At 37.5% G+C, this 12,993-nt stretch overlaps 1 protein-coding gene across 10 annotated transcripts in view; it reads right to left on the bottom strand.

Annotated features, from left to right (window-relative positions):
* Window positions 1-7,549, bottom strand: part of ARHGAP12 (Rho GTPase activating protein 12) — an 80,232-nt gene extending 72,683 nt beyond the window's left edge. For all 10 annotated transcript variants that reach the window (XM_026060057.1, XM_026060058.1, XM_026060059.1 and 7 more), the window contains exon 1: window positions 6,798-7,549. In XM_026060057.1, the coding sequence (XP_025915842.1) occupies window positions 6,798-7,466 (669 nt within the window). In that variant the 5' untranslated portion in view covers window positions 7,467-7,549. The remainder of the gene's footprint in view (window positions 1-6,797) is intronic.
* Between the last annotated feature and the right edge of the window lie 5,444 nt (window positions 7,550-12,993).

The raw sequence follows: 12,993 nt of genomic DNA, 5'->3' as shown, positions 1-12,993 counted from the left end.
TTCACCCTTCTCTATGCTATTTTCGGCTCTGCGAGAGCTTCTTTTCCCCCCCCCCCAACTTTGCAAGATGAGGGGGGCCAAAAACTGCACACAGTATTTAAAACACAGAAATACCATGGGATTAGTTGCAAAGTTCTGCATTTTTGTTTTGCTCTGTTTCCTACTACCAACATTCTCTTTGTTTGTTTGACTGCTTCTTTGCGTTAATCTGACACTTTTTCATAAAGCAATTTAGTAAAAAGTCAAGATCTTTCTTGAGAACCAGCTCAGAAGCCATCAATTGCATTATATAAAGAGCGACTAAATTCAAAATTGGTGAGTATAATCTACCACGGTATTTCCCAATCACTCACCATCACAGAAGTCTTCTGAAACTCTTGATCATCATCAATTCTCACTATATTGGAAAAAGACTCCGTCAACAAATTCAGCATCAAAATAAAACCTACGCAGGAACAAAACGCCTTTCTCTGATCATGTTATTTTTATTAAACATATCCAACAAGACACATCAGAGAAATAGCAGCTGTTTGGGCACTAGATATGCACAGATTTTATTTTCCTTTTTTAAACACAAATGTCTCTACTATTCCAGAGAGAACAGCCTATCTGAAAGAAGCGTTGTGCATTTTACTCTGTCCAGTCATACGTTCCCCATCATTCTGCCGCACTAAAGTGAAACAAGTGATACTTTCTCTAACATTCTACAAATTAACAGCATACTTGTTTAATACACAAGCACTGCAATACTAAACAACTGCCTAGATAGTAACTAGGTTAAATGATACAGAATATAATTGTTTACGTTCACAGTTACGTAACGCATAAGAACAAGATATGATCCCATATTTTCCAGCAGTGTGTGTGTTTATTACAAAGCAGGTTAGAGTTCATCCTATGTCTGCAGGTTCTCAAGTTAAAACTGACAGAAGAGCTGCGCATGAAGAAATCTCCAGTATTTCCAACTTCTTTAATTTAGGCAGCCGTCAGCCAAAATATCAGCTCGCTTTCCTAGCGCTGCTTTTCTATTTAAGCATTTACTCTGCCTTCCATAAACATGCTGCTATTATTAATGCTAAGGGTGGTATTCTGTACTACCTAAAGAAAAGGCAGGTGGGACAGCAGGCACTAAAACTCATATTGCACACTAGAAATGACACTTTTCTGGGTGAAAATCAGAAACCTTAATTCCATATTATGACTATTATTCCTTAAGCAGTGCAACTTGAGCTTCATTTGAGCTGTTAAAGAGTTCTACCAGGATCAAAAGCATAAGTTTAAAGCATTTATGAATGGAAGCTGATGTTCTGGAAGTTCCACTTCATCATTTTCTGCATGAAATTAAGGTAAATAGGGGTGGAAAGTCAGAAAACTGTGTTGGCACTTGCAGAATTTTAACAGTGCTCTAGACCTGTGTTCCAAATCTGAATTCATAAGACAAAACTGCATATACCAAGCAGATTTGCGTCTTACGCAGCTGAACATTCAGACACCAGCTTTTGTGTCAGTATTAGAACAAGCCTGCCAACTAAAACACATTTTTCTCCCAGATTATGATTTTTCCACAAATGTCTTGTGGCAATAATACTTGTTTTTTGAAAAGGAGGACAAGCTATTTGCAGCAGGGAAGTTCAGAGGAGCATACGGGCTACAGGCAAGGTTAGTGGGACATCAAGTTTTCTCATTTTAGGGCACCTAGTTCCAGAATTACTCATCCTGACATAGAGGGACAGTTATCTGCTAGCTGACTTACATAGTTGTTCCACATTAAAAATATTCAGATCTGATCAAAAACAGCACTCTTGCAAATTCAAATTATCCAGACCTGCTAGCATAGAGTAAGAAAAAAGAAAGAAAGAAACCCCCCCCCCACACACACACACACACACACACCATTCCTGAAAGGTTCTGGAGAGATAGCATTCAGAGTTCCCAATACAATTCAGAAAATATTTCGGGTTGATTAGGGTTCTACCAGCAGTTGGTGGGGGGGGGGGGGGGGGGGGAATGACCTTAGTGTTAGTGCTTTACAAAATTCCTTAAATTATAGAGCTTTTAGTTCCTGTCATCAAAAGTTATGAAGTGTTCTTCACCTCATTATAATGGGCCTATTTCAGCATTTAACATAGTTATTCTAATGCTGATTTTAAAAAGTTAAGAGATTAAATGAGGTTTTAAGTACCATCTTTTTAAAATATTACATTATACATACTCCCACAAGTCTGCAAACATGTTCAGTTTCATTAAGCATAAATCTTTTATAAAGCATAAGAATTAAAGTTTAAAAAAAAAAAGCAGCACATTTCTTATAATAGAAGCAAATTAAATCTGGGGCCTACAAAACCAGTAGTTATTTAGAGGGTTCATATCTGACCAACAAAAATGACTGGTGGAAAATCATTAGTGTTAGGTATCAACTAAATGGCAAGACAAAGCCAAGAATGCCAAGATCTGCAGAAGAAGCACTCTCACACTTTCTATAGAAACACAACACTTTTTTTTTTTTTTTTTTTTTTTTTTTTTTTAAGCTGAGCAAAAACAAAGTTATAGCAATTCCCAGAGAAACTGCAAAGGTAAAAGAGAAAGAGCTCCATTTGTAGGATCTTTACTACTCAGAATTAATCAAAGCAAAACAGTCATCCTCGTGATAATCCCCTTCAGTGCTTCACAGTTTATGCAATAGTCAATTACTAAAGAGGATGAAAGAACAATCTTTGCAAACAGGTCACTGTCTATGTTTACAATGATTAAAAGCAGCCTGCTGTTAGCAGTATCTTTTTAATAAGCATAAAATAGTAATATTAAGTCAGTGCAAATATTTTAAAATTTTATATATTCCATGTCTTTTATGACAGAAGAGGAGGGAACACTCATCCTCACCTGAAACAAAGTATTTTAGGTAAGTTATGCATTAGCATTGCTGAAAGCAGATTCTAATGCCTGTCTGTTAACTATTTTATCTGTCCTGCAGTACCATTCTTACATTCTCTTGTGAGAGGATGTGAGACCACACCATTCTCTCTCTCTCTCCTCTTGGCATGACTTCCAAACTTATCCAACTCTTTCTCCCTGCATATCCTCTCTCAAAAAAATTAATAGAGTTTTACCTGCAATCACTGAGCAAAGTTCCTTTTCAAGACCATTTTTAATTTCTCCCAGTTTTGCTTCAATTCTTCTTTCCTGAGAAATTAGGTATGCCTAAATATAGAATTATTTCTCCAGAACAATTACTCAGGACTCCATATCACTGTAACCTCCCAGCTGCTTCTCAAGTATTGTCCAACCTCAGCTACAAAACTCTCCTCTCAACTTCCTTCTATCCTAATGTTAGCCCCTCTGAGGAGTATTTTCTGCCCTTCTCACAACTGATACCATTTTCCTAAAATTTTGAGTAATGTCATTAATTCTTACAGCTTCAAGCACTATAAGCAGTGATTCTCAAGCCTATTTGTGCACTCCTGATCCAGTCCATTCAAATCCAGTTCTACTTGCAGCTACCATCTCCACCAGAATGGATTGCTATTAATTTAAATCTGGTTAAATTGGAATTTGTTTCTGCCCAAGCCCTACTTCCTCTAATTATCTCTATCCCTCCTACGATTCAAGTCCGTAAGCAATCATCTGATTCTTAGAACACTTTATGCATCAGAGTTGCACCCAGTTGTTGGTATTTCTCTGCATAAAAGAGCACGAGCATTCATACCCATTTCTGTTCTCTTGACCAGGTCATTTGCTCATATCTTCATCAGCAAATTCTTTTGCTCTCACACTGTCACCTCTCTATCCTTCATTTCATGCAAGATTTCAGCTGCTTAAGAAAAAAAAAAAAATCCCTTTCTTTGTGCAGTACATTGGAGAACGTGGCTCCTCCAGCATTTCCACAGCCAACAAACCTCTGAGCTGGAGACTGTCCAGCTACAGAAGCTGCACTTTAATCTTGGAAAAGAGTTGTAAAATAATTTTCAGAGAATAATGTAACCATTTCCTAGAATGATCTTCTCATAATACAAGCACTCCTTTGCATCTCATATATTTGTACTCAGGATACAGACAAAAAACACTGAAGGCTGGACTAAGGATGAGTATTATCATCTCAGACTAATCCATCCCTTAATTCTACAGCTGTCTGGAAACAGAGCCATGGAGCTCATTCGATTTAAAGTCTCCTTCTCCAAAAAGACACAAATACAAAAAACAGGCTCCTTAACTCTCAGTCTACCTCTATATCTGCTCTGTCCTGCATCAACACTAACTGCCTGTCAATCCGGATAGCTTAAACCATGAGTTTATGTAGGCAGAAAATTTCATCTACACAAACATATTACGGCCATTCTAGCCTCCACTCTTACAAATCTAAGACAAAATACTATTCAAATCTCATTGTAACTTGAAGTTTTTTATGACACAGACTGCATAAAACTAAATTCCGCAACAGGCAGAGAGGATGGAGATCCACAGTCAGCTTGTCCTGCAAAGTGAAAGTTGTGTTTGTGTGTGAATGCCTGGAACTTGATGTTCTCACTACAGACAGAGCAATAAAAACAGCTTTCTAAGCCATTAATTTCTGCACAGCTGATTTCTGCTAAACAATGCTCATTATTGAAAGAGTTATAAAAAACATGGGGCTGTTCCAGTGGAGAAGACTGGCACTCATAATATGTAGACTGAACTAACAGTGACATCAGTGCTACTACTGCTTTAAACCCTATGGCTACTAAATGTCTCATATTTTAATTGTGTTTAAAAAGGCTGTGATTCCACATGATGAAATTAAGTTACTTTGGAGTTTTAAAATAAGACAACTGCAAAACATATTGAGCATCCACACTCTTACTGTCCAAGACGAAAAACAGCAATAGTTTCACAGCAACATTAGTAAAACAAGGCCATGTTTTTTCCGTAGATGAAATGGGAATTTTCCTCAAAGCTTAAAAGTATGGATCCTAAAAATGTTACATCTTCAGACCTTGCCTAATACAGTGAAGTCTGTAAGTATATGTGCCTATCTGCCCCACTCAAATCCAAACTTATAAATAGGTTTTGGTGTTGAGTCAGTTAATTGGGACAAAAAGTTGAAAATAGTAAGTCTGATACCAATATTGACAAAGTCACCTGGAGACTAAACCACAGGCCATACATTCATTATTGTTTCCCAAAACACACTCATGCAACATTAATTTCATCTACTTTAAATACAGAAGGTGACACATCAAGTTATATTCAATACAGCAAAAGGAATGGACTTGACATGCAATATAAATGTAAGTATGGTAAACTATTCAAAGCAGGATATAAAGAAATGCTCTCACTAATTTGGCAAATAGTTACTGGAACAGTAGATGGGCTAACAGACATGCCTCTAAAGTAAATATCAAACAAATATTTTATCCTTACAAGTTTTAAGTGGCTCAAACCAACTATAGTGAGCTAGGACACTGCTGTAGAGAAAGTAAAAGAAAATTGATCAATCCTCACATTAGATAAGTATTAAGAAATGGAGGAATTAAATACAGCAATCCTATTTACTCCTTATTATTTGAGGGGGGAAAAAAGCATAAGTGAAATTAAATTTGTCATAAAAGTTAACTAATATTAGAGGCATTAAGTCCTGTACCTAGAAAAACTCAGAATTTCAAGAAAGAGGTCAACAGTACAATAAGATATATAAAAAAAAAAATTCCAAGTGATTGATATGCATAATATAAATGAGTTCACTCAGAGTATAGTGAGATAAAAAAAAAATTCTGAGTGTTGATTAATATGTATAATTAACATATATATGTATGTATGTACATATATGAGCTAACACAGTTGAAGACTACATAAATCATCCATTCCATCTTTCCCATATGCACTCATGTTAACTAAGCAGCATCGTCTTAGTGGTGTCTTATTAGCAAACTGGTATCAGTCCACAGCTCTCCATGATAAGATTTTTATTGCTAAAGCTAAAATCAACTTTTACTTGAATATGACACTTAAAGTGAGATCCTTTCATATTCTGAACAGATGCTGGCAAGGTTTGTTTTTTTTTGGGGGGGGGGGGTGATTTAAAACATAATTAAAAAAAATTTTTTTTTCAACCATTTTCCTAAGTAAAAAGGACATCAATGCTCAGTTTTAGCCTAAGGAGGGAGTATATCATTCTTGAGATTCTTCCATGCTAATTAATGAAAACTCATGTTTGAGTTTTATCCAGAGTAAAGTTGTAGGAAGCAGAATTAGCAAGGCTGACTCATTACAATAAGAGTCTACAAAAAAATAAAGCTGGAAATTAAATTCCATACAAAAGCTAAATGTACCATTTTTAAACTATTAAATTCACTAATACATTAATTTACAGCTCATAGGACTGTCTGTACACATACTTAGAAAAAGCTGACTACTGTAACTGGCACCATTATCTTCCTCTAGTTTCTAGGCTTGTTGGACTTTGAAACAAGAAGTTACAGCAGTAGGCTCCCTGACTCTGGAAGAGAATCACTGTACTACCTAAATTCAAGGTCACCTCAAAACAATCTTAATAAAGAAAAAAATTTAACAGAAATATTCATATAACATTAAATCACAGGATAATGTAAATCAAATTAATCAAACTATTTTTGCAAGTAAGAGATGCACATCAATTCTTTAAATTTGAATAATCAGGAGGCAAGACTTTTTACTTGAATATACTTTTTAAAAAAATCTTAATTTATTAGGAAGAAAAATCAAAACAGTAGGAAAATAATTACAGTAATACTTGAAAGAAAAAACAGAAAACTCCACAAATCTACAGAGATCATTTTTTAGCTTACCTGCACTTGCTCAGTGGAGCTACTACTGAGTTCATCCCCAGATTCAGAATCTTGATGGATTTTTTCTGAGCCTTCTCCTGCAGAATCACAAGATTGTTCATGCAAGAAGCTAGTTTTCTCTATTTCCAAGAACTCTGGACACGGGAAATGGCCCACAGAGAGGGCTCTATACTGATTGGAAATCTTGGGAGACTGCAATTCATTGTTAAGTTTTCCATTATTTTGAGTAAGGTCCAGACTCAAACCAAGAGTTTGACTGGGGCTATTGTTTGGTCCCAGATTTTGATTGGCATCTCGAACTAAGCAAGACACTTGAACTGGAGTAGATTTTCCAAAACTAGAAAGCTCTGGTAACTTATTCACATTTTCTGTTGATCTCTGTAATCCATGTGTCAACTTCAATGCACTATTTGGCAGCATACCTGCTTGCTTAACAGGTGGCATCAGTGCTTTTCGTGTTATTTCCTTCACATACTGCGCTGGCACATAAAAGGGTTTGGAATTCTCGTCCCTTTTGACTTGCCACCAATCATCGTTAGTCTTTTTCACCAAGATGTATTTCTCCCCTTGTTTAATCACAATTTTCTTGTCCTTGGTCTCATATTCATAGTCATACTCCACTTCAATGTACACTTGTACTGGAAGTATCTTCACACCTTTGTCAGCCATTTCTGTTTGAAAGATTTCACCTTTTCAGGCAAAAGGTAAGCCGCATTCTGTTTGGGAAGTAGTTTTTTCCTGCTTTTAATCAGAGCTGTAAGAAAAAGAGATATATACATGTAATGAAATAATTGTCTAAGAGCACTTCAGAGGAAAATAGTTTCAAAAGTACCACTACATATTCAATTTATGTCGACATCAGACTAATAAATTAACAAAAAATTGCAAGATTTTTCAGACACCTTTCTCAGCCTTGAACCAGAAAACCAGTAGCGAAACTTGGTAACAAATTTAACCCTCATATGCACACAAACTTCTTGCTGTCTTCCAGTTACCCATTAAACCTGTTGCTTTTCTTACTAAGCAAAGTTGATCATGTTTGGGGGCTTGGGGAGGGTGAGGGACAGCTCCGGGGGAACAGTTGAGTCAATCTCTTGCTTACATACAGGCTTAATTTTGCTTAAAAAGCAGAACACTAACACATGAAGAAATATTTAAAAGGAGAGGACTATTGTTTGCTTATTTCGAATCCTCTTTCTGTTCAAGAGTCCTTCAGAGTGCTCAGAAATCCTTACAATTCTCCCTGCAATGTTACACCCCAGTCATCAGTTCGGCGTGGGCTAGCAGTCCTTGTCACAGGTGTGCGGCATGCTCTCCAAAACCTGCCAACCTTCCCCTGACAGAAGAAGCTGTTCACTAGGGAACAACGCAACCTACTCTGTCTCTGGATACAGATTACACTGCCTCTGCATCCAAACAGTCTTTAAAACTGGTAGTATAATTACTTGTTATTTATTTAAATTGCTAGCATAACTGCAATTTAAGCGAATTTTACCTATAACCATGGCAGTATTAAATAAAAATATTTAGAGTTTCCGAGATGCTTTGATTTTAGTGGTCTAAATGCTACCATTTATTTTGCTTTTAAAAGCACTTTTAAAGATATTTACCTCACAGAAAATCCAAACTAACCAAAAGTTAGAAGAGCTTAAAAACAAACAAACTTAAAACCAAAACATAATGAAACAGGAGTAAGAACCAAAACCAAAAATGGACAATAAATAGATTGAAAGGATAATAAATGAAAATTTTGGAAAGGACTTTTAGCATCTCATAGTCCCGATAACAACTGTATTCCCATCCATGAACTCCAAGTGTTCTCTGTTCAATCATATAGCATCAAAGGCGCAATTCATGAGTTGGTAAGAACGAATATTAACAACTTACACTGAACACTACATAACAAGTTAACAAGAAAGATCTGATTTCTTACTCTTGAAAAATCAAGCATGTAAGTAAGAGTGGAAGATTCATAGAGTGGAAGATTCAGACAGAATTTTCAGATAGAAATGCTGCCGTGGCTAATTTTAGAAAGATTAACAAATACATCTAAAAAAAAAAAAAGTTTTTCTCATGAATAAGGCAAATAATTTAGAAACCTGCAGTTCTGCAAGTTCAGACTTTATGATGAGATCTGCAGAGCTCATCCTGCAACACAGTGGAACTAATGCTATTCCATGCAGGCACAGAGATGCAGGTGAACTCAGCTACCATACTAGGGCCTAACTGCAGAAACAGTCACTTAGTGATAAAAAAAGACTTCTATGGAGAATTGAAGCAGAAACTCCTTTCTGTAATATTTATTCCATTTTTCTTTGACCACTTCTGCTATTTGGTCTGATTCTGGAATACAATACATTTCCCATTTAAATCACTAGGAAAAGAAAAAACTAAAAAGCTGAAGAACACAGCCTTAAAAGAATCACCTGTGTTTAAATGGTCTTCCCTCCCCTCCCCTCCAGTCCATCTTGTTTTACATCCAGAAAGCAATTCCTACAGGTAGCTTTAAAGCTGTAATTGTTTCCAAGACTCCACATGGAATCACAAGATCAGACTTTATTGGAGGCCTAGGCAGAAAGAAGATAGTACCACATCCAAGCAAAGCTGGCTACAACAAAAACAAAAGAAACACAGAAGAGTAGAAAAAAAATACTAGGACTGTCTGTTTTACTCTCTCTGCCATAAAGCTAGACATTTAAATATTTATAGTCTATTTACAGTATTAGTACAAAATAACTAGCTTACCTGCTGTTTTACATAGATCTACAATTGTTTAGCAACTGTAACAGAAGGTAAACATATACAAATTGTAGCCATTCTCACTATTATCCTAGTTTTGGAAGCTGTCTCATTCAAATGCTATTTTTTCTTGCCACTAAATCTGAGTCATCCCAACACCTTCAGAACTGTTACCAATCCCTTTCACAGCCTCAAGGTCATACACCAGAAAAATGCAAGTGTTTCCGAGTTACAGTCTACCACTAAGCTCTGCTGTGTTTGAAATGAAAAGGTAAGAGGACTCACTCACAGAGTTTTCCCTTGTCCCATACAGAAACCAGAGAAAAAACATCAGCCTATGTTTTCCCACAGGGCTACCAGGGATTTAAAAGCTTGGATTTTTTTCATTTCTCTTTTGCCTACTCCATATATCTATTCAGTGAGGGAGAGAGAGGAAAAAAAACAATCATTACATATAATTATACACATAGACATGCACGCTTAATGTTGTTTCAAGAGAGGCTCAGTACTCGGTGAGATTTCTTAATATCAGCTTAACTCCACAAGTCTACAAACAACTACCCTAGTCTTGATTTCACAGACTCAAATGCAGTAAGGTTTTTTTTTTTAATGTTATTTTTATTTCTTCTACCACAGAAGACAGACTTCCTGTACCCTACCTGTACCCCAGCGGACAGCTACTTATAATGCTCTTTCAAGGGTCCAAGCACCCATCTTGTGAACTTGGGCTAAAGAGGCATCGCAGCCTTGGCCAGACCGCTGCTGTAAAGGGCGCAGAACGATTAGAAGCAAGCGCACAGTATTGACACATGGAGCATATGACTTTATTGCACCCCTGGTCAACAACTGAAGTGATACTGTGGGACAGACTTTGTCACCTCACAGTATTTTTTCCTGTTCCATTACTTGTAATGCAAGACGACACCCACTTCAGGAAAGAAGGTTCAAGAACCTTAATTAGAAAATGGTAAGTATGAAACAAAGTTATTTGCTTCCACAGAGGACATCTGTAAGCTTTAACACCTTAAATAGAGTCTCTGAATTCTCTTACCTGATTAAGAGATTAATAATTATGAAAAGACCCACTAACAAACACATAGGAAAACATATCATGAACACCAAAAAAATCAGACTCAAGCCACACTTGTCTTTCACTAAAGTAAAACCTGAATGCTACAGGTAACTCATTTAGGGTGGACTACATCCCCACACGGAAATGCATTCCACCATTTCGCAGAGCATTTGCGCACACAGAGAGAAAGCACACTTGTGATTATATACGTGGCATTGGCTGCTCATCATCTAACTAAGAAACCAGCTGCAAGCCAGCACCCAACTGTTCTCCCTACACTAAAGAAATAAGCTGTTAAAAGATCTTTCACTAGGTATTCAGGCATAGATTTCTTCAGGCTCCAATTTCCGATGGGAGCCGTTCCCAACTCTTACTCAGCTCAGACTGAGTAAAACTGGCAATGCTTGGTATTTACAGAGGTCGGCTCCTCCCTTCCCTTCCGCCTCCCAGCCCTACCTGGAGGGTGCTGCTGCTCCCCTGCCCTCCGGCCGCCCGGCCCCCGCAGCGGGGCCTGCACCCCRACAGCAGCGCAGCACAGCTCTGCGCCTTCCCGGGAACATACCCTCCCGCTCTCGCCCAAGATCTCTGGCCAGGGGGAATTAAACGCTCAAAGAGGGAATAAAGACAAAGTTCTATTTTGCATGGTAGCACTTGACACTAGAGAGATTTTACATATTGCTAAACAAAGTGGGATCTTTTCTAATCAAGCCTGAACTACTGCAATGACATCTTCAAACATTCTTAGACTGGTTTGTTTTGGATATCTTTATATTTGTTTAGAAGTAGGCCTTTTCTAGTCCAGAGTAACCCTATAGTAACATATTCACCTATTTAAAGTACTCAACCATAACTGCAGAAAAATGCTTGCTAAATTGATCTTAAAGCCCATTCAAATGGTCTTGAAAGCAGCATGGTCCTAACATACACACATATTATATATAAAATATTTATATATTTTACAGTCATGCCTAACTTCAGCATCCTCCTAGAACTCGGACCAAAACAAAACAAAAAACAAACAAACCAAATGCAGCACGTACACAACAGATGTTTCATACCTCTCTTTTGAAGTTATCATACACAGAATATTTTTTTTCTGATCTTCCAGACCAGATTATTAAAACTTTGCAAGGAAGTCTTTTTCTAGTTCTTTTATTTCCCTCTCAGAAAAACCTTAATCTCCACGGCTATGGAATTTTATTTGCTTCACAATACAAGTGATAAGTTACAGAAGAAAATTGAGGATTTCAACTGATCTCCTTAAAATTCTTCCTGTGACCTTGTTCATGATGGCCTACAAAGCAGCAGCAGTTGACTTGTGTAATCTTTTTCCATTTTCAGTATCAAACTTCACCCATTACTGAAATGAACCCTTCCATGATGCTGATACAGAAATAAACTCAATTACTGAAGCTAAATTAGGATGAATTCTTATCAATTCAGGCCACATAAAATACTTTGGCTGCAGCTGACTAGATTCATGATTTTGTCCTCCACAGTCAGTTTTGTCAAGGAGATACAGTGCATGCCCATTTCTTGGGAGACTGATCCCACAAAAATCTTGGTTTTCAGTCAGAGTTTGACCCTATTTATACCTTTCTTCCAAATGGGCACCATTCTTTATCTAGCAGAACTAACTTTTCAGCCAAATTTTCAATTCAGTCAGTGACAACCAACCCTCACTGAACTAGTGCCTGTGAAAACATCTGCAAAGTGTAGGTTTTTAAGTATGCAAGCTTGGAGTAGCACTTGTAACACTCATCTAATATATGCAGAAACCCACTCTCTCTTATCACAGAGTATCACAAAGCCAAGTTCTTCATATGCTGAAATTGCACAAGAGACATCGACTTAAGATTTCACAGCAATCATTTTTAAGCAAGAGTCATTTAAAAAAATATCAGAGGCAAATGCAAACAACAAATATAAACAAAACACAGGCAACTCGTAAACCTTTGAAAACAAGCCGAATCCTTTACCCTTTCCTCAGAAACAAGCACTACTGAGATCAAGTACTGTTTCAAACACTAGACTCCCAGAGCTCTGACTTCCTTAAAAATTAAAGGCATAATAAGTAACCATTTAATAATTGCCTACTGACTCAGAGCCCTGAATAAGTGATGTATTTTAAACAACTGTCAGGGCACCTCTTAAAGCCACGCTACAGCTCTCAGCACCTTAACGAGCTTACGGAGACCCCAGCCACCACTGGCTCCGTCGCGCCGGGCGCTTTTGTTAAGTTGTTGACTCGACCGACCAGCCATAAATAGCTCAGCAGATCCGAACCTGCTCGCCGGGGCCCGGCACGCACCGCCGCCGCCTGCGACGTACCCACAGGGCACCGAAACGCCAAACCGGCGGGGCCGGGGGCGCCGCGGGGCCCTT

This window comes from Apteryx rowi, unplaced genomic scaffold (assembly GCF_003343035.1).
Source record: "Apteryx rowi isolate R43461 unplaced genomic scaffold, aptRow1 scaffold_164, whole genome shotgun sequence".
In the NCBI taxonomy this organism is placed as follows: Eukaryota; Metazoa; Chordata; class Aves; order Apterygiformes; family Apterygidae; genus Apteryx; species Apteryx rowi.
Note: the sequence above shows the minus strand (reverse complement) of the source record. Positions and strands in the feature narration are given on the sequence as shown.